Source organism: Trachurus trachurus, assembly GCF_905171665.1.
Source record: "Trachurus trachurus genome assembly, chromosome: 7".
NCBI lineage: Eukaryota > Metazoa > Chordata > Actinopteri > Carangiformes > Carangidae > Trachurus > Trachurus trachurus.
In genome coordinates this window covers 15,979,482-16,004,016 of record NC_139901.1, presented here as the reverse complement: position 1 = coordinate 16,004,016, position 24,535 = coordinate 15,979,482, and the positions used below count along the sequence as shown (strand labels likewise).

Genomic DNA, 24,535 nt, shown 5'->3' with positions numbered 1-24,535 from the left:
TACCTTCCAGTCCCTAGAAGATCTGGAGGAGGCGAAGCGTAAGAAGAAGAAAGAGAAGATGGGGCTGGGCTCTCTGTCGCGTGTCTTCGCCCGAGGAAAGCAGCGCAAGTCCCTCGACCCTGGTTTGTTTGATGGTACTTCAACACCTGATTATTACATAGAGGAAGATGCAGACTGGTAAAGCACATGAACCACCCGGAGAGTCATTATGGCAATTATCAGAGGACAGAATTGTTGTTGATGTGTGTATGTACATGTGTGTGAGAGAGAGAAAGAGAGAGAGAGAGAGAGCACGGGTGTTTGTTTGTGTCCGTGCAGCCTCACATACATGCATACTGAAGTGCGCATGTGTGTGAGAGTGTGTGCACCTGTGTGTGTGTGCATGTGTGTGTCGTCCATGGTCAGAGGCCATGTCAGAAGCCGGAGGCGCGTCTTGCTTCGCTGAAGTGAAAAACCTTAACGAGCAAATTGCACCTGTATGTATGTACAGTCCTGTAAATAGAGTGAACAGTGTGACACAGCGACCACGTGGATGTGTTCTATTGTATCTGCCCTCCAAAATGCCTGTGTAATTGGATCTTTTAATTGTTCTTTACATTTTGACTTTTTGTTTTCACTCAACTGGAAACTTGAAGGACTGCTGTACTTGTAAATAACAACAGTTGATGTGCACTTTGTGCGTGTAAATGTCTCCTTGTCCTGAATGCCTTTTGTTATTTTTGACATGTACTCCCCTCCTCTCACTACCTTTTAACTTAAACTCCTCCCTGTTTATTGTCCTGCTTGGTCCATCCCCCTCCTTCCACACTGCCATGATGAGAACAGTTTCCTGTAGGCAACATGCAGACTCCTCAAATCCACCTCCAATTCGGTCATATGGCACATCCCTACAGCCGCCAAGAAAACTGTGCACAGGCACTTCTTGATGTTTTCTCAAATGACACTTCAAAGACGTTGCTAAGCGAGGAATGAACTTTCTATGCAGAACAGTTTGTTCCACAGCAACATGACGCCAAACAGGAAATGTAAGAAATGTGTTTTCTATCTGTTATGATAGAAGGTACATGACCGAGGCACATGTGTGACATGCATGCACATAGTCCCAATCCCCCAAATGCATGTTGGACAAAACCCTACTAAACACAACCGTCTTTCTCTGAGTATGTTGTTGAGAAGATGATAAAATGTCTGTTTGACAAAAAAAGAGAGGTCAGTTACTTATATCATGATGTTCATTCATGATTTTCCTCCACTTTAAATGAAGTGATTAGCTTTGCAAGCTTTGATGCTCTGCCAGTCAGAAAGTGCTCAGATTAACGTTCAAGAGCTCAACATCCCAACTAAACCTAGAATGTTTTCATCTGCACCTACAAGACTTTTCATGCAAAATTACATTTGAAATAGTGAAGGTCAACAAAGTCGGCAGTCACAAAGAAACCCAGCACTACACTTTGAATGTTAAAATAATTGTACTTATTCATGAGGCTGTTTTACCATTTCTACTGTGTAGGATCTTACAGTAGTTTGCAGTTGCCGTTTTGTTAATACAAAAAGAAAAAAAGCTGTTGGGAGCAGAATTAGTTAGTCAAAAAAACTGAAAGCTATTTTGTTAAAATAAGTTATAGCATAAACATTAATTACACAAAGGCAGCAGATAATAGACTGATTTTTAAGGCTTTTTTTCAAACATCAGAAAGTAGGTCATTTAACAGATGGGCAAAGATTGGATCTAGAGGCCTGAGCATGGAGCAGACATGCAGTGAACTACTATGACAATAATGAGTGCCAATTGTGAAGGTAAAAATCAGGTTTAAGCAGGCTAATCTAACTGAAGCAAATGCATACCTTCCCCCATGATCCCTGAACTCAACCCCCCCCCACCCAAAGAAAAAAAATCCCAATGCAGAGTTCAGGCAATTGCTGCAAAAAGCAATTAACTCGGTGCCAAAGGTTAATAGCATTTCTTCAAGCAAAAGAATGGCTACAGACATTGGATTATTTTCATCTTTTCATTGGATTGAGCCGGAGTCTGCACTGCCACCCCAGGAAATCTTTTCTCTCCCTGATATTAAACTAACGCTGGGTATTTGTCAGTCTCACCTGAAACACTATAAAGTCACAGATTACAGTGGAGCTGTGTTCAACCACAATGCTTGTCAAAGAGAGACGCCCCTGTAAGCAGTGAGGGGATTATCATTTAACCCTTAACTTGCTCTACACCTGGGCTCGCAGATATTGGATTTAGAGGTGAATCACTAAGGTAATTCACAGATAAGTCATCATGTATTAAATTGTATGTATAAGAACAACAGCTCAACTACTTTATCTCATTAAACCTTCAATGACATGTATGGAAATCTAGGCTATTTTTATTTTTCATGTAACCCACCTCTATGATCCTCTGGGGACAAAACATATCAATGAAAAACATTGTATCATTTTATGTTTTGAGCCATGGTCGCTTGTTTTTTTGTTTTTTTGTTTTTTTCACAAATATTTTCCTTTTTGTAAATGAGATAACATTACAGAAATGAAATTAATATTATTATTACAGAGTTTTATTTAAAGTCAAAGATGTAGGCCTCATTGGGGGACTTCTATTATGAGGTCCTGAGATGTTTAGAAATGGCTAGTAGCAAACTTTTAAAGGCATGGCAACAAAATTACGCTCAAAAAGAACTAAATGAGGAAAAAAAAAGATTATTTTAAAATAAAATAAATAACGTTAAATCTGTCCTCTCTTTCCCTGTGTTAATGTTTGTGTCCGTATGTGTTCATTCATTGTGGTATGGCTCTAATCCTGATTCGTCCCTTTATGCTGGGGGGGCTGCCATTTTTAACATATGCGTTAGCTTCCCTCAGTGCTGAAAGTCCATCTGTGAGAGGACTGCATCCCAGAAGCCTCCAAATGGCCTCCTTTCCTCTTTTTCCCAAGTTCAACCCATCATTCAAACTGAGAGCATTTCTCCCTTGTATTATATTGAAATCAATAGAGATATTCAAACAGAGGAGAAGGGAAAGGAAGTCGTGCCAGAACGTTGGAGCAGAACTCATATGTGTCAGCACATGGTGTCGATAATGTTCTGCTTTGATTTGACCCCTGACCTCTAACACTGACCCCGTCTTGTCTGACCTGCACCGGACTCTCAACACAGTGAAGTGACCCAAGAAGTAATCAATCAGACTCGAGGTACATCAGTTCCTATTGCTTTAAAAATGAGTTGTGCTGGGTTGCAAACTGTGTTTGCAGATGCCTTGAAAATCACAAACTGACCTTGGAACAAAGCACTTCTTCAAGTTCAATTTAATTCTTAAGGAAACGGTCCAATACCAGTTGAGTGTTACAATATGTCATGTTTTTTTAGTTTTTTTTTTTAACCCTAACCCATTTTTTTTTCTTTTTGCTGTTTATTTACATCCTGCTGGACTCAAGTCTATAGGTCTAACTTTCTATGAAGTAGGTAAACAACATTAGTTCAGTAACGTCCACAGATAGACTCCTCAAATGACTCAACTCCAGTGTAGTAGTTAAAGAGCAAATACAGCGTAGTGTAGCTTTACAAGCCAGAAGAGACTGGATGTAGCTTCATATTTAGCATACAGTCAAGTGAGACTCTAACTCAGCAAGAAAGTAAAAGATTATTTCTCAGCATCTCAAACTTCTACGTTTAAGTCACTTTACTCTCATTAGTCAGTCACTGTACTAGATAAGATACCTGAGCACTGGTTAGCCATCTATGTCAATGGAACATTTGTTCATCTGGATCCATTAAGTTTCAAAATACTTTTATTGCAGAAAATGTCAAATATATACAAATGTATCATCTTAGTGCACAACACTACAGTACCTACTCCTCCTTCATTTCCCATCTGAAGTGTGATATCACATCGTACTTTTGCAATAAGCTCCATCATGACAACTATTGAAGTGTATCTTCAAAGACTGATTGTTAACACAACAGTCTCATGCTCCTCATGTGACGTGTACATACAGCTACTCTGTCCATACAAAGGGACAGAGTCCAAGTGTTCACCCTACACACTGAACATTTGTGGCCTTTGACAAAGGACAAGAACTCTTCACAGTAATACAACCTCAGCTAGCTGAACTTCTTCTGACTCGCTGGCTCTGTCGCTCCAGCAGTTTGGCTTTCAACTGGATGTCAGACAGTCAATTTTGCTGTTGTTAATGTGGCAAGTGTTTGTTTGGACTCTCTGGGATGAAAAAAAAAGACCTTGTACCTGGAGAGTATCTAAGAGTGCATTTCTGGCCAAAGACCAGAGTTATTCAAAATGAATCACTCTCAGTGGGGCTCTTAGAAATCTATGTTTAATTTATGAGTCGCTCTAAGAAAGGCATATAAAGCATCTACCCTGAAGTCGAGTCTAATAAAATCTGTTTATTCAGACTCACAATCAGTCAATTGTGAATTTATTTTTAAGTAAACAGAGTGGTACAGTGAGAGTGCAACACAGTAAGAGAAAGCACCACAAAGAAAGGACCTGTTGATTTGTGTGTGTGCATGTGTGTGTGATTTAAGATTGGATGCTTCAGGCAACGTTTCAGAGTAAAAGAGCTTCATTCAATCTCACATCTATACATTTGCACTGAAGTAACAGTTGAGGTTAAATAGATGGTTTGGATAGAGGCAGCAAGAAGGACAAAGAGTCTGTGGCCCGTCCTTTATGACTGAGCTCTCAGGTGGACGCTTTTATCCAGGGCTCATTAGCTCCCCAGGAGTCCTTCCACTTTTAGACCACGTAGAGTCAGTGGTTGAGACACAGAGGGCTGCACTGAGAGCAGTCCACCGTTTCCACTGATGCAGAGGCTTTCAGGAAGTGTAGACGAGACAGGTGGCAGGTAAATTTGAGCAACATACAGAACATATGTTGCTCTTTTGTCAAACACAAAACCCTGTCCTGTTGCCTGCGCTGCTGCTTGATGTGTGAATGTCCATACCAGCCAGTTTCTGTCTTCATTATGTCACGAGCAGTCAGAAAAATGATAATAGGTTCAATACGAAAAGCAGCACACGACACTAGACCCACCGTTGATGCTAAACTGGTGCTATGTTGCCATCCACTGGTAAAGACAGAGAATGTCTCTCAGTGAGCCAGAGCCAACTGTGTTGTTGCCAGTATGTTCTTGGCCTGATTCCCCAAGACACTGAAACTGCGAGAGAAATATTGACAGCAAATATTTGGCTCAACCTAGTAACATAACAGGTAAGCAATGATAGATTGTAGGCAATCATTTAAGGAGAATTTAAAGGGCTCTCAACAGTTTCAAGGTAGAATAATATTAACAATGTGAAGTAGATAACATGATCATAATATGTCTGAAGGCGAGATAAATTTCCTAATAACAGGATTTTGGTTTTCACTGAGCCGTTGCTGCAGGGTAATTTAGACAGATGAGTCACTTTAGTCCAGCAGCTACAACAGCTGCCGTTTTAATGGACTTCTGAAGTGAGAAGCTTGCTTATAAAAGCTGCAACTTTGCTTACTGCATCACTGGCACACGCTTGGCTTGTTGTCATGCAGCCAAAAGCTTAGGATGTTGTGAGCAGCGTGTTTGTTTTGATGAAATTACTTACCATCTAGTTCCTTTCCCCCTACGGGGGCTGATTTCATGTTAAACTGAGTTTGATTTGTTGCAGTGTGTTTGAATTAACATTTTTGCTTTTTCATCGCTCACTATACCCACTTCCACCTCTGCTCTCACTCAACAACCTCAACTGCATCACCCACATGTCTCCCCCCACCCACCCAGACTCAGATAGCCTGTCCAGCCCCACTCGCCTCAGCCTATCAGATGGGTCGGAGGACCAGCTGGACCGCCTCCAGCAGGTGGAGCTGGCCAGGTCCACACCCATGTCTCAGTGGAGGGCGGGCACTGTGCAGGCCTGGCTAGAGGTTGTCATGGCAATGCCCATGTACATACGCACCTGTTCAGAAAACGTCAAGAGTGGCAAGGTAGGATCAAGGCACTGACATGATGCAGGTGGACTTACCGAGTCGTCATATTTAATTCCACTAATCTGACATTTGTTTTATAGGTCACTGTGGATGTGTAGTTGCAGCTGCTTTAATCTCCACTGTGACATTTTTTTTGCAGGTCTTACTGGGGCTAACGGATGAAGACCTGGAGTTGGGTTTAGGTGTCACCAATTTAATGCATCGCCGGAAACTGCGCCTGGCCATTGAGGATTACAGAGAGGCTGAGAACGGTAGAGGGTGAGGAAGGGGCACAGAGGATTCTTGTAGGCACTGTAGGCTACATCATGTGGTAGAGTAAGAGGGCCATCTGTTGGTCATATGTAGAAACAACAGTCACAGATTATAGTGAGATCATCTTATATATCTACAAAGTCAAATTCTGACTCTGAATAGATATTAATTTGAAGAAATAGAGTTGTGATCAATGCCTTATTATCTCTACTACTGTTTCAGTTTCCTCTTACAGATCAATGTCATGCAGGTCAGTTCATCTGAAAATGTTTCCATGTGTGAATGTGATTGTTAAACCATTGATTAAGTAATATAATATAAGTAATAAGTAATCTGTCCCAAGTGTTTCTTTACCATTAGGAACAATAAAATTAAAGGGTTCAGAGGTTAGTTCATCAAAATCACAAATGATAAATAAATCCACTACTGACCTCTGCTGGTATAATATTATTTTGTGTTTAAATGATTATTAGATTCTCACCACTGCTGCTGATTGAGTTTCTGTTGACTAACTCATTTTATTAATGCTTTGAGCACTTCACTTAGCATTCACTTCACCATCATCGTATTGTGTAGCCATACCAGCTTTATGCAGCCGTTAGCTTGCAATGCTTACATGCAGGTATAATGTTTACCATGTTCACATTAGTGTGATAGGATGTAAAAATTTACTAATCACAAAGTAAGACCCAAACCCCCCCCCCGTTTTCTCTGACATTAGTAATGACAGGGCAAACAGCTAAAAAAAAGTGTTTAATTTGAGTGAAATAACGGTTAGAACAATAGTATCAGCAAACATTTTTGTTTATTATGCCTAAATAAATTATGTAATTAATATTAACTGGTCATCATTAACAGCCCCTGCCCCTCCCTGCTTTAGAGCCATCACTTTAGCATAGTGCAAAATAAAATTTTGATCTGATAGTAGAGATAGTGCAGTGTTACAGGACTTCTCATCCAGCTCATTAAAATTCTGTCAAGACTATTCAATCAAAAGCACAAATGTCATCGTCTTTGTATTGGATGAGACGTTGGTGGATCACCAATGTTATCACGATCAATCTTACGTATCGGTTTAAGTGAGAAATTAGCGATGGAGGTTTAGGTGTGACACTGTTACAAACTGTTTGCTTGCAGGCTGTCCAAGGCTGCAGACATGGACCACCACTGGGTGGCCAAGGCCTGGCTAAGTGACGTGGGCTTGCCTCAGTACTCCCAGGCCTTTCACACTCACTTAGTAGATGGGCGGATGCTGAACTCCCTCACACGTCGTGATCTTGAACGTCACCTCAACATCAACAAAAAGTTCCACCAGGTCAGCTTGCTGCTGGGCATCGAACTGCTGCACTTACTCAATTTTGACAAGGAGGTAAGAGTCGATCAGCATCAAATATGCAGACAAAAAGCTGCAGTGAAAATAGTTTTCTATGCTGAGGCAGCTAGTAAAAATAGAACATTAGTTGAGTAAAAAAAAAATTGTTTATTAAAATGGTTTCCAGGCACTGCAGGCTCGCCGGATACAGTGTGAGCACCAGAACGTGGATCCACTGGTATGGACCTCTCATCGGGTCGTCAAATGGATCAGGGATATTGACTTGAAGGTGGGGACAGAGAAAAATAAAATACACCCTAGAAACTGTACACATTTAAAGACTTAATCAGCGGACCTAACCTCTAGAAGCAAGCCTTTTGGGAAAAAAAACTCTTGACAACCAGTTTAATATACACTATACTGTACTCATAGTTTGATTAAATATTTATAACGAAGATAATAAATTGTATTAATAGATCTCTTGTCATGTGATACCGGAGTAATGGAGGCTCACGTGTTTACTCAGCACTCAGTGATAGAAACCTTTTGTTATTGTACTTGTAAGCTACTGCTAGTTGATTACAAAGCCTTTCAGATTACATCATCCATGCTGATGCAATATTCAGTATGAATATCCTCCATCAACACTATCTTCTGTCTTAGCATGGGAAAACATGTTTCCTTTGTGAGGCAACACCATATTCAGATAGGACTGTGTGCTCTGACATCCTGTTAATATCCTCAGGGAGCTTGAATTCATACTGATATCCACAAATCAGACAACACGTCCTTTGTCTCGGAGCATGTCGTCATTTTTGAGAGACTGTTGATATCTCTGCCTTTTGCTTTAGACTCTGATGGCAGCAGCAGTTTTATCTCAGAGAATGTTAGATCTGATGATATGAATGAAAGAAATCATGTTTGGCCTCTGTTCTCCATCCACCTGGTCAGGAGTTTGCAGAAAGTCTACTTAACAGTGGAATCCATGGAGCCGTCATGGTACTTGACCCCACGTTCAACACTGATGCCATGGCAACAGCACTGGGGATCCCCAGCAACAAGCAAATGGTTCGCCGACACCTTGTTGAAGAGATGAAAACTCTGATTGGTTCAGCCAGGTGAGAGGAGACAGTGATACACGTGGACACTCCACAGTAGTTGTACTGACTGAGGCTTCTGTTTATGTGTTAATAGATTAGATTAAACACTCCTTCCGCGGAGAGGGAGGATCCCTGGTCATAAATGGCCTGTAAATGTACAAAGTGATTCAAGTGTCTTTTAAATTACATTTGCGGCACCCTGATCCCTCCCATGCGCCCTACAGGACGGATGCCAAACAGGAATCTGAGCGCTTGGGCCTGGGAACACCACCAGCGCTGCTCCGTCAGAACTCGCTGGGCAGACCACCCAGCTCCTCAGGCCGGCACACTGATGACGAAGGCTCGCTGAGAAGGAGGGCTGTCAAGGTTGGAATAGCAATAACTATGAAACATTGTTTTTCTCATTATGCTGCACATCAGGCAACCTGTATGGCAACAGGCTGAATAGGACACAATGTAGTAGGATGGAACTGTGAGGTTGTTCAATGGGAAGAGACATCACATTGGACAACACTTGTCATCAGCATTGGGGAAACAGTGAAAAGGTTTTGCTTTTTGCTTAAGTATGTGTTGTAAAAATGAACTTGTGTATCTTTCCCAGCCTCCATCGGGGTTCAGCCCTAAAGCCCGCAGCGGGCGGGACTTGAGTTGCCACAGCAGTTACGGCTCTCTGCCTCGGGAGGTCAGAGACCAGACTCCCCCAAGAGCCGAGGGAAGTCCGATTCGTGGTTACACCAGCATCGAGGTCACTAACGTGTGAGGTCAGCAAACACCAGACAACAGCTGAATCTACATGGACATTTGTTTTCCGTATACACCTGAACATGGGAGGTTTTCTTTTTAAAGATGAGCCTTTAGGGGACAGATTGCACTTTTTGAAAGGGAAAGGATTCTTTTTTTTTTTTTTTTTTTTTTTTACACGTTTCCTGATTAAGAAAAACTTCTTGGGTTGGAAATATTTGGGTTTTTTCCCAAACCCAGAATCAAGAGATGAAGGACTCAAGCTAAATGATTATTTTTCTATGTTTGTGTGTAAATGGTTCTTTGTGAGCCAGTATGTGACTGGGTAATTTCTTTTTTTTTCTTGACTAGTTAATATTGACAGACTGTTTCTCTGGGGGAAATGAGATTTTTAAAAAACTGTATAATACAGGGTACTTGAAGACAAAATGAAAAAAAAAAAAAAAACCTTAAACATCAGTGTAAATTGTTCTTGTTTCATTCAGTTCTGCTGTTTGTGATGCCTTGTCATTGTAGCTGAGGACAATGGGAAAAAAAGACTTGAACTGAATTTTAAATTCTACAGTAAACAATGTTTGATTGATTTTTCATCTTGCACACTTACACTGTTGTGTCTAAACAAATGTAGCACCCTCTTCTGATGTTTTATACTGTGTGGTAAATGTGGATTATTATTCAAACAGTGCTAACAAAAGATGACTGCAGACTTGTACGTCCATAGCCCGCAGGCTAAAAGGTGTAAGGATGCAATTATGTTAAAATGACAGTGTTACTTTAAATGAAATAAAGATGACATCTCAAATATGATTGCCCTGCTGCCATCTTTAGCATAACTTAAATTTTAAAAAATATATAAATTATGCAACAAAGCCTGTCCATGTCTTCACAAATTAAAAATGAATTATCACCCTCTATACATCTGAAGGCAGCCTTTTAGCCTCTTGTAGCACATGTTGTACAATTCAGCCTTATCACACCCATCAATTAAAATCTATGTTTTACCACAACAGGCTACATGTCCAGCTACGAATGACAAGAAGAACTAGCTATTTGAGGAAGACACATCAAGCAGCTAAAGAGGTCTCAAGAGCTGAATTGGACATGTTCATTATGCTAGCATAACACACATTTCATAAATACATTCAGAATCCTATTGGTTTGTAAGAACAATAATATCAAAATTAGTAATGTATGAAATCAATGAATAAGGGGAAAAGGAAATATTGAAAATGGTTGATGAATTGACAAAAACGTCAGAATAATAATGATTAGATGTGAGTGAAACAGTTTTCTCATTACATTTGCATGAGGAAATACACGGTTCAGTGCCTTCACTGCCATCTGGGGGGTCCATAATAAGCATGACAAAACAAGTTTATTTGTATGAGCAACAAGGAAATTCAAAGTGCTTTTCATAAAGGTTGTGAGAAAAGCTGTGATATTGACTCCACATTTGAGGGAGCATTCAGCATGTTCTGTTGACTAACCCCAGTTATCACCCCATTCTCTGCTGGACATGTTTACTGAAGTGTCTGTTTACAGTCTATGGTCTGTATAGACTTGTATGTAACACTACATGGTGTAACTTCCTACTCTTACACACTATATGACTCAATGATTATGGCAAGCTAAGTATGACACAGCACCAAATGAGACAGCTACCCCGTGCCTATAAGTGCTCTGCTCTCACCTACCTGAATCCACCCACAGTGGTGAAAATAAAGAAGCAATTCATTATATCTTGCCCCTTTGCACTGTTGGGAATCATAAAACAAGGTGTGTTCAGTGACGTTCCACCTGGGAAATGAACTCAACTACTTATTAAGGAAACATTCAGGGGATAACGGTAATAACATGTTCACCTAGCAGCCATAAAGCCAAAATCAATAGATAAATGTCAGTGGACGTGATTGAGCATGTAAGTTGTCAACAACTAAATCAGGAGTTACAGTATGTATGGTTTTATTTGTAAGCACGGAAGCGCAGCATACAATATTATTTGAAACTAAAGCCATATAATATACGGCTTTAGTTAGCTTCAGCTATAAATATATACGGCGTATATATTTATAGCCAAAGCTAATTTGCTACACTTAGGGCTATACGGCCATGTAAATCAAATGTATCTGTAGCCTACTGCAACATTTTTCCATTGTAGCTGGCGACATATCACTAATTTGATAACAGGCTGGTAGGGGTTCAATCCAGACTACTAGATGTAATCAAGGCTTATTCACTGTGCTTCTCTATCTTTCCCTGTGTGTGTGTGTGTGTGTGTGTGTGTGTGTGTGTGTGTGTGTGTGTGTGTGTGTGTGTGTGTGTGTGTGTGTGTGTGTGTGTGTGTGTGTGTGGGACAACACAAAAGCTTGGGAGGAAGAAAAATCTCCCCAGAGTCTAGAGCACAATACAGCAATGGCGGGTGTTGGAACTGGTTTTGTCATTAATGAAAATAATCGAGTCCTCATTGTAGCAGGCTGATACAGAGGAAGTGGATCCTGGTAGAGCCCATTTCTGCTGGTGATTTGACAGGTAAATATGTAAAAGACATGCACACGCAGGCACAAACAAGACCTACGGGCTGTGCTAAAAGCATAATGAAAGAGCATGGGTGTCATGTGAGTGCTGGCAGGGTCGGGCCTCGAGGTGGGTTCTGCCCAAAGAGCTTGAAAGGAGTGACTGTGAGTAGGTGGTAAATTTACAAAGAGGAAATAAAAAGCTCAGTCTATATGACGCATATGATATCCAACTGACTGACTTCTCATTTACATGGAGAAGTAGTGAGTAATGAGTGTGAGTCAGTGCCATTCAGTTATATTTGATAACAGTTATTACTGTATATTCCCTGTGTAAATCACATACGTAGTATATAATTATACACATCAAAACTCTGAGAGTGACTGATATGCACTTGTTTTGAGTGTCAATTCAAACAAATCTGGTTGTATTGTTGTCAAAATCACAGGTGTACAAACACTGCATGCATCATAACATATGTCATCATAAATATTATTAATGGTTTATTACTGACCAGTCGTTCCAGGAGTCTCAGCCCTCTGAGCAGCACTTCCTCTTAATTCATCAGGACAGACTGGACCCTACACCGACTCGATATTGGAACGTGACAAAATGGTCCAGTGAGACCAGGGCTGGCTGGTTAGCATGCGAACTTCAGTAGAAGAAAAAGAAGTGAGAGAAACGGCTGTCATTGGCATTGCTAAAGGATTTAAGATTTCTGCTGAACTTGTAATATTTCTTCCTCTACTGGCAAGCAACCAGCAGTTGCTAATTCTGGCTTTGTAGTAGCAATGTAGCACAAAGTTCACAACAAAATATTCCACTCTAAGATTTTCACTCAGTTTGTTACATACCTCATTTCACAACCATACTTATAATGCCGCACTAACTATGACTTCATCATGTGTCAGCATGGATATGCAGAGCATTGTCTTCTTGTAAGGGTGCCAGCTGATTCTTCCAAAAAGTTATAGACAGAACAGAAACAGTAAACACAACTACTTCCCTAGTGTGTGTCTTCAACAGTTCATTCGGAAAGTATTCACATCCCTTCATTTGTGTCATATTAAAAATAGTTTTTCCTTAGTAAATTCCCATAATGACCAAGTTTAAAATTAGATTAAGTAGACAAACTGAAATATCACATTAGGTGCACATATCCATAATCCTTCGCACTGATACCTTCGCATGCAGAGTTAACTGCTTGGCCTAACTGGGGGATTGGGGAAGAAGGACAACTGAAACAGCATGCATATAAGCACATCTTGATTTCCTACAGAGAGCAGCTTTGCACAATTAAGCAAAAATAAACAATTTTGATTAAACCCACAGTTTCTGGGGGTGTTGCTATTGTACATAGCTATTGTATCTTTGTCACATCATGGCTCAAAGGCACACTTGAATTGTATTGTATTGTTACATAGGCCTATGAAAAAAACATGTACAAGCTAATGTGGCGTGAATGTATTAGATTGATGTATTAGAAAACTGCTCCATTTAAATACAAGTACAGCATGTTGACCTATTTTCTGCTTGGAGACTAATTTTACACTTCCGCTCACTCAACCTGTTGATCTATGACCTGAGCCTCAAGGTTTTTTAGCATTTCATTTGGGATTATGTTATGGGGAATTTCGTAATTGAACAGTATCTCTCATTGTATAACAAGAAGTGCCAGATGGAGACACTTTTGGGAGCTTTTGAAGGGAATTTACTGGCACATTACTTGCACACCCTCTGTCCACACGGTCGAGAGTGAAAGGGTTAATGAAACTGGAAGTGTGGTGCTGCCTGCTGAGCCCCCTCCCTCCCTCCTCCCCTCCCTCTCTTGTCGGGGCCCATCCGTCTCAGAGAGGAAGCAAACTTTCCAACCATTAAACGCCATTTGACATCAAACTATGGCCCATACACCGCTGTCCTCGCGGGCTGGGTGAGTCCACTTCACGGTCCAGTTTTACCGCAGAAGAGGAACTGAAGACTTTGCTGTTTTTGTCTAACGATGCAGAGGTGAGTGCAACGCCGACACATCCGCCCGGCTGATATATTCATCCGAGCAGCTGGAATGTTACGGAAAAGTTACATTATTACGCGTTTAGACGAAGTTATTTGTAAATGTTTTTTTTGTTACACTGCAGTAGCCTACCTAACCACCCGCGCGGGCTTTTGATGAAGCGGAGGCAAAACAAAAACGACGGTTAGTTACGTTTTGACGTGAGGGAGTGTGGGGTGCTCCAACAGGGTCGACCCTTACACGTAGACACACACAGACAACACACACATCACAAGCCACTGTTGTATAAAGTGTAACACTCGAGACAAACACAACCAAGTGTAGAAGAGTCACGTTGGAGGCGTAAGCAAATTCCCTAACATACAGGATCTTACTTTAGTTACAGTAGCTAGTCTACATGTTGTTTAGGGCTGTGTAGATGGAGGCTTTTATCACCTCTCCTGTCAGTTACTCACTTATCTTTACAGTAAAACTACTCCTGTGTTGAAATACAACCTGTAAACTGGAAGGTTACGGCTCCTAGTTGTCTGACATCTGCCCTTACATGCTCCTTTGCACCTATGCATTGCACAACTACAGCAGGGGTGTGTGAGTGGTTAACAGAGGCCTGTCTTCCTCTATGATATGGTGAATATTGCATGTGTCCAGCTGTCACAATGAGCAGGACACAGGCTCATGCCATACATTCTTCAGTGAGGAGGTATTCCTAACTTGGAGCTGGGATAAGAGGCTCTGGATGCCCTGCCTTGTTTCCCCAGCAGGTCAGGGCGTGTTTGCAGACAAACTTGGGTGTATGGATGAATCTCACTTCACAAAGACGCTCTTGAACGTTTACAGAGAGTTAATGTTTCTTGTGCTTTAGTTATTTATAGATCCCAGCTGTCTTCCTCTATTCTGTGATCAAGCAGTGAAAAATAACAGTTGCACTGGCTGGCTGCGGTCTTGTGATCAAGAGAATAGTCTTTATAGTAAATGTGCAAGTACTGTATGCTTGTTGGTTATGCTTACTGTGTTGCTGAGAATCATCTAAAATCAAATAATGTGTCCTTTAACCTTAAGTTTGGATTTACATTAAAAGACTGAACACAGCTGATGAGAAAAGGACAACAACCTTTGATGTCACACAGATGAGATGTTGTAATATTTCATGAGGTGTAGGCCTACCCTGTCCTTATCTACCCTCGTAATGTATTGACACTGTGACCTTCAGAGGAAAAAGTCTGCTGTAAAAAATATTTTACCGCTCAACACACCCATTCGAGGAAGTCTCAGTTTTTATTTAACTTGAATTTTATGTCCTGCCATTTTAACTTGAATGACGGGAGAGATGTTGGGTAATACATCACACTGGATGGTATTTATTTCATAACATGAGCTGCTGACACACACACCACCTCAGACAGACAGAGTAAGTGATAATATTGTCTGCGCTACGTTTGTGTTCTACAGAAAAGTCGGGAGTGACCGTTTCGAACATTTGGAATCCTCTGGATATTAAATTTTTTTTTCTTTCCTGTTATTTTAACTGATATCACATGCCTTTCTCTCTACAGTGTTTCACAACAGTCTGACTAAAGCTTCGACAGCATGCGTTCCAGTGTGGATGGACCACAGAGGCCCCCTGGCAGAGGAGACCCTGCCAACAACAACAATAACAACAACAGCAGCAGCACCGGCAGAGAAAACACTGGAAACTCAGGTTCCCAGTATGCGCTGTGTGCTCTCGGCGTTGGGCTTGTTGCCCTTAGCATTGTGATGATCGTGTGGAGCGTCGTACCTGCAGACCCAGCCGGCAACAGCAGCAGCAGCAGTTCGGGAGGAGATACTGACCCTGGTGGCAAGAAAAATAAAGCGTCCTCTGTGGCCTTTGTCTTGGTGGGCTCTGGAGTTGTCATGCTGCTGTTGTCTTTGTGTGTGGGAATGAGGAACAAACAGAGAGAGCAGCAGATGCTCCGGGAGGCCCAGAACAACGGAGGGGTGGCAGCGAGGGAGCGGGAAGAAAGAGAAACGTGAGTCCAGTCATGACTTTCTAGCTTAACAATGTGCAGTGATATGGTTTTTATACAAGATTACCGCTTTGTGGTGTTGCACAAACTACCACTGTCAAACACAGGGTTGTATTTAAACCAGCTGGAACATGATGATATTCTGCTTGTTCAAAAATCTTCTTAGCTTGTTTCCTCATAGGGGGTCACTATTGAACATGTTTGATTTTACACTGCGTTTAGAGCAGTTTTAATCAGAATGATAATCTTTGACACCTAAAATCATGCCTGGCTCTTGGTACTCTACCTATAAGGACATCTTACAGGTTCACATTACCCATTTGATATCAGTCATGTTAATTTCTTGCATGTAAATGTCCACAGGGCTGAGGAACAAGCCCAGCGGTTTGCTGTACCTACCTATGAAGAGGCAGTAGGCAGTGGCCAGTACCCTGTTCGTCAGAGCAACCATCTCCCAAGCTCCTCCCACCTACCCTCCTATGATGACCTGGTTGAAGTAGATTGCGTACAGTATGAATGTGAAGGGTCAGAGGTCACAGCTACTGGATTACAGCCTGCTCTGGCTTCCACTGCTCCCGCTGCTGCTGCTACTACTACTGCAGCTTCGGCACAACCTGCTGCCTCTGCATCAAATCGGAGACCTGGGAAAAACAGCCGCAAGCTCCTCCCCATCAAGATCCGCAGGATTAAATCAGAGAAGCTGCACATGAAAAACGTTGAGAACTCACAACCAGCAGCTGGAATCAGTATAGAGCCACTTACTCCACCACCACAGTATGAGGATAAAGTGCCTCCCATTTAAGATCAAGCCGATGATGTTAAGAACAATCTACTGAATTTTGGGGAATTTGCTATGACCACCTTTTGTGGTTTTGCAACTGCCTTGTGAAGCCAAGACGTGAAGATGGCCCCGGCTGCAGAACAGTGGCACTTTGTTATAAAATACAGTATCTGTTGAAATTCATCCTCAATGCCACAACACTCCAAAGACATGATAAAACATTTATATTTTTTAGATTTTGGATGTGTCCTGATCTCTGAAACACCATCTTAGTAGCTGGATTCTGTGGCTCCTTCCATTCAAAGCAACCACCAAATGCAGTTTTCCTTCGTGTTCAAGCAGTCTTCTGTTTATATTATGCAACTGACCTCCACTGTGCACTGAGTGGACATGTGAGATGACAGTGGAAGAAATCACAAGATGCCAATGAGTGATTCTAGTGAGGATTTGTGTGCACACCTAAACAGATTATGAAGTAGCTGCAGTGTTTCACCGTGGAAGACTTTGAATTGTTACTGCCAGATGTTAGCCCCACAGTGAGTGACCGCTGAGGGACTGTCCTGATGTGGTATGCCGCACAAAAACACTCCCACGTTGTCAACCACACAGTGTCTTTGCAGCAAATGACAGACAATGTTTTTAAGAAAGAATGAGTTGTTGAAGTGTTTTCATACAGAACTGGAGTCCTGCCCTTGTTCCATGTTAGCTTCCTTTTCCCCCCCCACTCTTCAGAGTTTTATCTGCCTGAAAAACTGAAACATTGTAATGTGATTTTCTCCACACGTTCAAAGACAAAGTGTTACTGGACAGCACCATTTAAGAATCTTCTTCCAGCTGATATAAAACAAAGCTTGGTTGGTGTTTATCAGCTACAGCTCCCATGATGCATAGCAATAGGTACTCTACCAAAACCTAATGGGCAACGTGGTTGTTGAATGCCAACAAAATATCACTTTGTTTTTATCTTGTAGCATATTACTAGAATGTTACTGTCCAGCACAGTGGAATATTTATTATCAGAAGAGCTAGTTATGGTTTTAATGGATGGAGAGAAATAGAGAATGGAGAGCAATTGCTGGGCCTTTAGCTTGCTAACCGCTCCACTCTACAAGCAGCTTCTTGACAGGCAGCAGGTCGTCAATATGCACGTCTTCTTACCATATATTATGATTTTAAAAACCGAGAAGACACTTTGGGAGTTGTTGAAAAATCTAGGATCCACTTTATTTAAGGCTTGAAATGTGTATTTACTCTGACCAGTGCACCACCACTGGTCACCATTAACCCCACTATGAGGTTACCATTTAATAGAAACTGCTTTCTGGGGGGGGGGCATTTTATGCTGGCACTGCACACTAATGTACATTCAGAACAGTAGCCTACTCCTGTTGCTCCAAAATCATTTCAAAAGATATAGCATGACTGAAGCTGAACCCTTCCAGTGCTCTTGTAATACACTTCTGACAGCAGGTAGAACAGGAAGTTATGTGGTGGAAGGAGCTTGTGAATAGTTGAAAGTCTTTGCCAGTAGCAATGGCGAACACTGTGGAGCTGTGAAGGCAGCAGTGTAGTCTCTTCTCTCTGGGCTTGTTTTTGTTCTCACTCGAGATAGCCAACAGAAGACTCTTTGACTGTGCAGCTGCACCGTAACAGCAGCAGCTATTGCTCACTCTCTTGCTCATCGCCATTCCTCCAACCACAGCTCGGCTCGCAGCCCTGTTTTCACTCAGAGGTCTGCAGGGATTGAGCCGAAAGAGAGGACAGACACTCGAGACTCTACAGGGAAATATTTTTGAATTCTGTCGTTATACACTATTATCCGTGCCTGTCAGCAAACTCTCTTTCTTCAGGTTAGCCTTGTTTAGATATGAACAGCTGTAGCATAATTGAATAGCTTGTAATTTCACTGCAATTTTCTAGGCCCACAAGATTTTTTCCAGTGTTTTCCGTGAAAAGCCACATTACTTTTGTGATTCATGCATTCAAACAGATACCGAGATACTCATTGTCATTGGTTGTATTATATATTACCAGGTTTTCTGGTCAAGCTAAAGCAACAAAGTCATTGAGTTACTTCAGGTTTGCCATTGGAGTGCGATGCACAACAGCTAAGTCCACATCTCTGTGACACATTTTTGGACTCATCCCACATTGTTTTGATTCTTTATTTTGTGTCCACTTCACTACTGCAGACATAGTTGTTGTACCTCATTGGCAAAGGACCAGATAACTTAATTACTGTGTAGTCAAACAGTTTTACATTGAGGAATGACAGTGTTTTGCTCTAGCAGTCACTTTCTGTTTTACTTAGATAAGTGCCTGAGACAAATATGTTTGTTGTCTGTTTCATTAATTATTGCTTTTCTATCACTTAAGTCATTCTGTGTTTCTTTTTATATGTACTGTGAAAATGTACTTTTCTATGATAATTCTAATGTTGTTTGTGGAGAATGAATGTTTTTATTTTCCCTAAGGGTGGGAGAAATGATCTCATGAATATTTTATGAGAAATAAAAGGAAGTATTTGTTAATTAACTCAGTGTTTTAAGTAGACTGTGTAGACTGATTACTGTGCCATCTTGTACTGAACATTTTTACATCTATCTTTTCCCATGTTGTTACTGTTTACCAGTTGTTGGTTAATATGCAGCTACTGTCTCTAAAACTGAAGGTGAGAGAACTGTCTGGACTAAATGTACAGTAGGGTGCCAAGTAAAAAAAAAAAAAAAAAAGGTTTCTTGTTTCCAAGTGTTCAGAACATTACTCAAAACACTTTGCATTCTTGGCCCTGGTAAAAAGCAACTATCTGTTTCACCGTCAGACCGAGACAACTCTAGATCATAGTTGTTTTTATTGCTGACAGGAATACTTGCATAGTTTCTTCAGTATTTGGTCATCATCTGTGAAGTGAACAAAAGAAAACACAATTATAGTACACTTCCTGTTTTTTTTCCTTTCAAAACCTGAGGCTTTGTTTGCTACAGGTTACATTGTTTACACTGGTGTAGTTATCACAAAGTGAAAATGTTCCTCACTGTGTTGATCCAGCTGATGTAGGAGCTGACTTGTGTGAAGACAGTAGGTTTCTGGAAGACATTGCAACCCTGACCAGAACCAAAGCTCACCACACCATGGACATCCCAGGAACCATCAGGGTTCTGGCAAATCAGGGGCCCACCAGAGTCTCCCTACAGGTCAAAACACACACACACACATTCACACATTGTTGTTAGCAGCTTGTTTTGACACAGCCTGACTTCCAGTGATCATTTTGTCATGCTGAATTTGTCTGTGAGACCATTTCTAAGTGAATGTCTTTTCCTAGAATCTTTAACGCTGCATCAGATGGACATTTTCTAGATGACATAACCGACTGCTGTTACTAACTGATGACCCTTCCTTGTGTGAACTCACATTACAGCCAGCTGTGATGCCGTCTCCTCCGGCACAGACCATCTTGTCTGTTGCCAGGACACTCCACCAGTCGGGCTGTCTGCAGATGTTATGGCCAACGACTGGCAGGAGAGCCTGCTGCAGGATGTCAGCCAGAGGACCGCTGGCTGTGGAGAGGAAACAGGCTTAACCCGGGTAAGAAACAGGGATGGTTCCTTAGATTGACAGCATTAGGTGCGGTACAGTGCTGTGCTGTTAGACACAGTGAAGTAATTAAGTACATTTTCTTAAGGACCATACAATTTTCAGGTATATTGTGTATTTTATTTGCTCCCTAATGCCACTCTATACCTCCACTATATGTGAGAGGAAAATATAGTGATTCTTCCAAGTGATGCCCTGATTGGTTGGGTTATTAATTGAAAATACGTGACTAGTATATAGGAATTATAACCTGTGGTTGATACCATATGAATTGAATCTCTGATGTCTGTAGCTGTGTGTGTGTTTAGTGTAGTCCCACCTCCCACCTTGTTCAGTGTGCTAGCACACAACAGGCCACCAAAACGAAACATGTCACCTAAAATATCAAACTATATCTAAAGCTTAAACAAGCTACATTGATGCAGTCTCAACAAGCTTATGTCCTATTATCATCAGTTACAGGGGAAGTATTTCTGTATAAAAAGTTTATAAATGGATAAAATAAGTGTGAATGGTATATGAAGGTACCTGCTCCTAGTAGCTACCTGTGTATTTCTTAAAGTTACATTTTGCATACAGCACTCTACCTATAATAGGCACAAAACAATATCGACAAACAATATCAACAAAACTGCAGCTCCTCTAATGTCCAGTAGAGTCTGTCTCCAGCAGTGAGTCAGTACCTGTGTTAAAATGTCTGTCACGTGCCCCTACTTTCTGAGGATTTTTGGATAAGCCTGGAGTTTGATGGTGTTCGGTACAAGGTTCAAAGCTGCTCTTCAGAAACCTCTGGGTGACGTTATAGATGCTCCATCCCATTTATACAGTCTGCGGCCTCAACACAGTCCTGTGGAGCTAAACTGTGCGGGCCTTAAATCCCAGAAAAAAAACGGAAAGCTCACAAGACAGTCAAACATGGCTGTATGTTTGACTCATATGAGGATTACAAGCCATGGTGTGCATTAGATTTTACTACATCTGTGCCAGAGGTGGTGGGACTAGTGAGATGAAGTCAGTTTGAAGGCCCTTTCTGAATAAAATGCAAGTTTCCCATTTTTAAAAACAACATGCATCCTGGCTTTGATAGCCTAACATTTCAACGTCTCTGCATCGGTCATCAGTTAGTACAGCTCCTGTTTAAAGAGGCTTTTCAAAAATAAAAAGAGTATCCCTGATTTGTGCAGTGGAAAAATGACTTGACATGAATGTATCTAACCACCCACCTCTTTTTCCATGTAATTTCTTTTGTAATGTTTACATACTGTATAATTCAGGATAAACATGTCAGCAGCTGGCAGCAGCAGGAACTGAATTCCTACTTGAGACAGGGTTATTTCCGGGCTCTGCATATTTAACTGTTTGGATATTTATCAGGATTGGTTTGGTTCTTCTTTTAAAAGCAGACTAAAAACATTTCTTTTTTCACAAGCTTTTAGTCTTTAATTGTTGTTTTTCTTTCATTTGCAATATTTCCCTCTATCCTAACAAGTTTTTTAGTTTTTAAATTGTTTTTAATCTGCAACACTTTCTTCTTATTGTTTTCTTATTGTGTTTTTTCTATACGTATTTTACGAGCTGTAATGTTGTATTATTTTTGTGAAAGCACATTGAGTTTGCGCTTGTCGCATGAAATGTGCTATATAAATAAAATTGTTGTTGTTGTTGTTTGGCGAATGGTTGAGAAATATTTTTGGCTTTGACCTCTCTGAGTCGACTGACTGTTAAGAACAACTGAATAATATTCAGAATATTTGTGAGTTTTTTGTCTGCTGGGGTGCATGGACTCACTGGAGAGTCGACCCCAGCCCGTGACATAGCAGGGAGAATCGTGAGGCAGGACATAGTCCTGGTCTGGGAGGCAGGCTGGCATGATGGTGTCAGAGAAGGTCACAGGGGAAGACAACTTGATCAGGGCAATGTCGTTACTGTAAAAGTCCAAACAATTCACTCACATTCAGTCAATGAAGATAAAACATGTCACATTAATGTTTAACAGCATCAACTCCTCCATTTCAAAAAAATCTGTTAATTGATCACTGATGCTCTATTTACACATGGTGGCTTGTTCATTAAATTCACATGGACTCAAAGCGTGACACTGAGTTGTGTGGCCGTGTTGCTGTTACCGGCTGAGCATGATGTTATAATCCTCATGTGTGATGATTTTTGCTGTTCCCAAAGCGACGGACCCCTCCTCGCTCTCCTTCAGGCTGTGTTTACCCAGCTCCACTCTGTATCTGTTGCGGTCACTGTGGGATGGAAGATGACACTTGTTCATCTAAACAGCTTTGACTTTTCTGCCTTGGTCAAACTAAGCTAATTGTGGACTGCAAATGAGGCAATTCCTTTTGGTTTGTGTGACCAGATAATTTTTAACAAATTGTCAGTTTACCATGGCTTACTGTTGCTTTTTGATTTGGCAAACAGTCGTCAATATGAATACCCCTTTCTACAAGTTTCTACAAGAATAAGAATGACTTTATTAATCCCCAAAGGGAAATTCATTTCGGCAATTTAGTAAGGGAGCATGTTTTTTCTTAATAAAAGACACAGCAAAATTACAGTTTGAATTTACTGTTCACAACAAACATCTGCTGACGTGAACCAAACATGCTTTTGTGAAACTGGAAAACATTAGAGTCACCTCAAAGGGTTTTAATATTCAGTCAAACATATTGTGTAGCAAAGAAAGACAAGTTAGTTCTGTCGCTACTCTTTCTAGAACTGGTGTCCAGCTAAGACAGTACAGTTATGAGTTTCATAACTTGATAATAACAACTTGAAACTGAGACCTTATTGGCATCTTGATGCACCACAAGGCTACTGGGAAAAAATGTTGTGGACTGATCTGATGACACTAACATTAAAACATTTGGGAAGAACATGCCACATTAATAGAAAAATAGCCCAAACATATTGTGTTTGTAAATGAAGATCAGATCACATTTTATGCAGAAAACAAAGTTATTCCACAGGGTTCATATACTTGTTCTTCCCACTGTCAAACAGGAAGCAAAAACATCTGTGATGTTAAAAACAAAACAAATATCTGATGATGAAATCTGCACCAGTGGGTCATCAGTAACTAATATGAAATCCAGATGTGCTGTTTAATAGGCCAGGTTTGATGTTTTTTGTGTTAGGTTAGACTTACTTGATACAGTGAGCAGCAGTGAGGACCCACTGAGAGGAGATGAGGGTGCCTCCACAGACGTGCGACCAGCGCCCACTGCTGCCTGACTGGAGTGAGATCTGTGCAGAGAAGTGTGCATTATGTCATTATTTCATCATTCACCCCTCTTTGTCTGCTCTGGAGGAGAAATCATTATCTGAAGTTCAACATTTCTTAAAGCTAGAAGATTCAGAAACTAAATGGGCAGGTAAATAGGTGTTTATAGGTTTTTTATTTAGGAAAACCTATTTAGCTTTTCACTTTGTGTGAAATGCGTTTGTGCTGGTCTGTGTTTTTTGTGACTGTGCTTTTACACCTTTAGGCCAAATCTTACCTGCCAGGGCCAGCTGTGAGGCCTGACATCCTCTCCTGCCACCACCCTGCTCAGCACAGGAGGGAAAGTGGGAACACCACAACCATAGGCTGGGACAAGGTTAGTGACATTTATTGTGATTTTAGCACCAGACTATCAATAATAAAAATTAAAAAAAACTAGGTAATTCGGTTAATTATGGGCAAGAATGAAACTTTCCATTAAGCTTAAACTATTTCAGTGTTTTCAAATAAAATGTGATTATTTAGTGCTCTTTACAAGACTTCTAAGGGTTTGTTTATTTGCATTATTCCACAGAACTGAGTTTAAGGTAACATATGAGAATATTTGAGACGTCTTACCACTAGCTACCACGAAAACGAGAACCACCAGGCACCTCATGACTGCAACTAGTCTACATGTCCTGGTGACAGATCTGTATATATACTCTCAGCCAGGAACCTCTGTATGGTTCACGTGTCCTGGGAAACCTGTCTGACACACAGCAAGTCAAACAGCTGTTGGAGACTGGAAACATCATGTGGTTGGTGATAGGATTTTCCCATCACAGCACCCATTGAACACTGCAACCTTTTTTGCTGTATAAATATAATTTATCAAAGTAGATGATGTAGTTTTTAAGATTATAACCAAGAAAATTAAGATAAAAACAAGGTAATGTATTAGCATATTTTTGGGACAGTGCTGACCTGGTACAAAAGAAGGCTTAAGATGCAAAATAATGACACAACAAATC

General features: G+C 40.9%; 4 protein-coding genes across 6 annotated transcripts in view; 3 read left to right on the top strand and 1 right to left on the bottom strand.

The window, feature by feature from the left end:
* The window catches only part of kazna (kazrin, periplakin interacting protein a), a 114,930-nt gene extending 108,582 nt beyond the window's left edge, over window positions 1-6,348 (top strand). For 2 of the 3 annotated variants that reach the window (XM_083974747.1, XM_083974746.1), the window contains one exon: window positions 11-2,347. In XM_083974747.1, coding sequence (XP_083830873.1) covers window positions 11-181 — 171 coding nt within the window. In that variant the 3' untranslated portion in view covers window positions 182-2,347. Of the gene's footprint in view, window positions 1-10; window positions 2,348-5,773; window positions 5,977-6,118 lie in introns of those variants that run through there. The other variant, XM_083974745.1, reaches the window with a different exon arrangement.
* Window positions 6,301-10,177, top strand: LOC310988233 (kazrin-A-like). The gene is made up of 6 exons (XM_083974752.1): window positions 6,301-6,481; window positions 7,369-7,600; window positions 7,731-7,832; window positions 8,495-8,661; window positions 8,868-9,009; window positions 9,245-10,177. Exons 1-6 carry the CDS (start codon window positions 6,471-6,473, stop codon window positions 9,401-9,403), a joined length of 813 nt encoding a protein of 270 aa, XP_083830878.1. The 5' UTR covers window positions 6,301-6,470; the 3' UTR covers window positions 9,404-10,177.
* Window positions 10,178-13,777: 3,600 nt separating this feature from the next.
* Window positions 13,778-17,848, top strand: tmem51a (transmembrane protein 51a). Its single transcript, XM_083974734.1, has 3 exons — window positions 13,778-13,905; window positions 15,463-15,918; window positions 16,279-17,848. The coding sequence occupies exons 2-3, from the start codon at window positions 15,497-15,499 to the stop codon at window positions 16,715-16,717; spliced, it is 861 nt and encodes a 286-aa protein (XP_083830860.1). The 5' UTR covers window positions 13,778-13,905; window positions 15,463-15,496; the 3' UTR covers window positions 16,718-17,848.
* A 1,730-nt stretch (window positions 17,849-19,578) lies between these two features.
* On the bottom strand, window positions 19,579-24,180 carry LOC310988998 (chymotrypsin-C-like; the record flags this gene model as incomplete). The annotated part of the gene is made up of 8 exons (XM_083975839.1): window positions 19,579-19,596; window positions 19,732-19,884; window positions 20,111-20,256; window positions 22,082-22,218; window positions 22,420-22,542; window positions 23,448-23,545; window positions 23,800-23,888; window positions 24,141-24,180. The coding sequence occupies 8 exons, from the start codon at window positions 24,178-24,180 to the stop codon at window positions 19,579-19,581; spliced, it is 804 nt and encodes a 267-aa protein (XP_083831965.1).
* Between the last annotated feature and the right edge of the window lie 355 nt (window positions 24,181-24,535).

Bases quoted from the DNA above. Each gene is read 5' to 3' on its own strand.
- tmem51a (XM_083974734.1), top strand. From the start codon at position 15,497: ATGCGTTCCAGTGTGGATGGACCACAGAGGCCCCCTGGCAGAGGAGAC. The intron at 15,919-16,278 runs GTGAGTCCAGTC...AAATGTCCACAG, and splicing joins GAGCGGGAAGAAAGAGAAAC to GGCTGAGGAACAAGCCCAGC.
- LOC310988233 (XM_083974752.1), top strand. The intron at 7,833-8,494 runs GTGGGGACAGAG...CCACCTGGTCAG, and splicing joins TCAGGGATATTGACTTGAAG to GAGTTTGCAGAAAGTCTACT. The intron at 8,662-8,867 runs GTGAGAGGAGAC...TGCGCCCTACAG, and splicing joins ACTCTGATTGGTTCAGCCAG to GACGGATGCCAAACAGGAAT.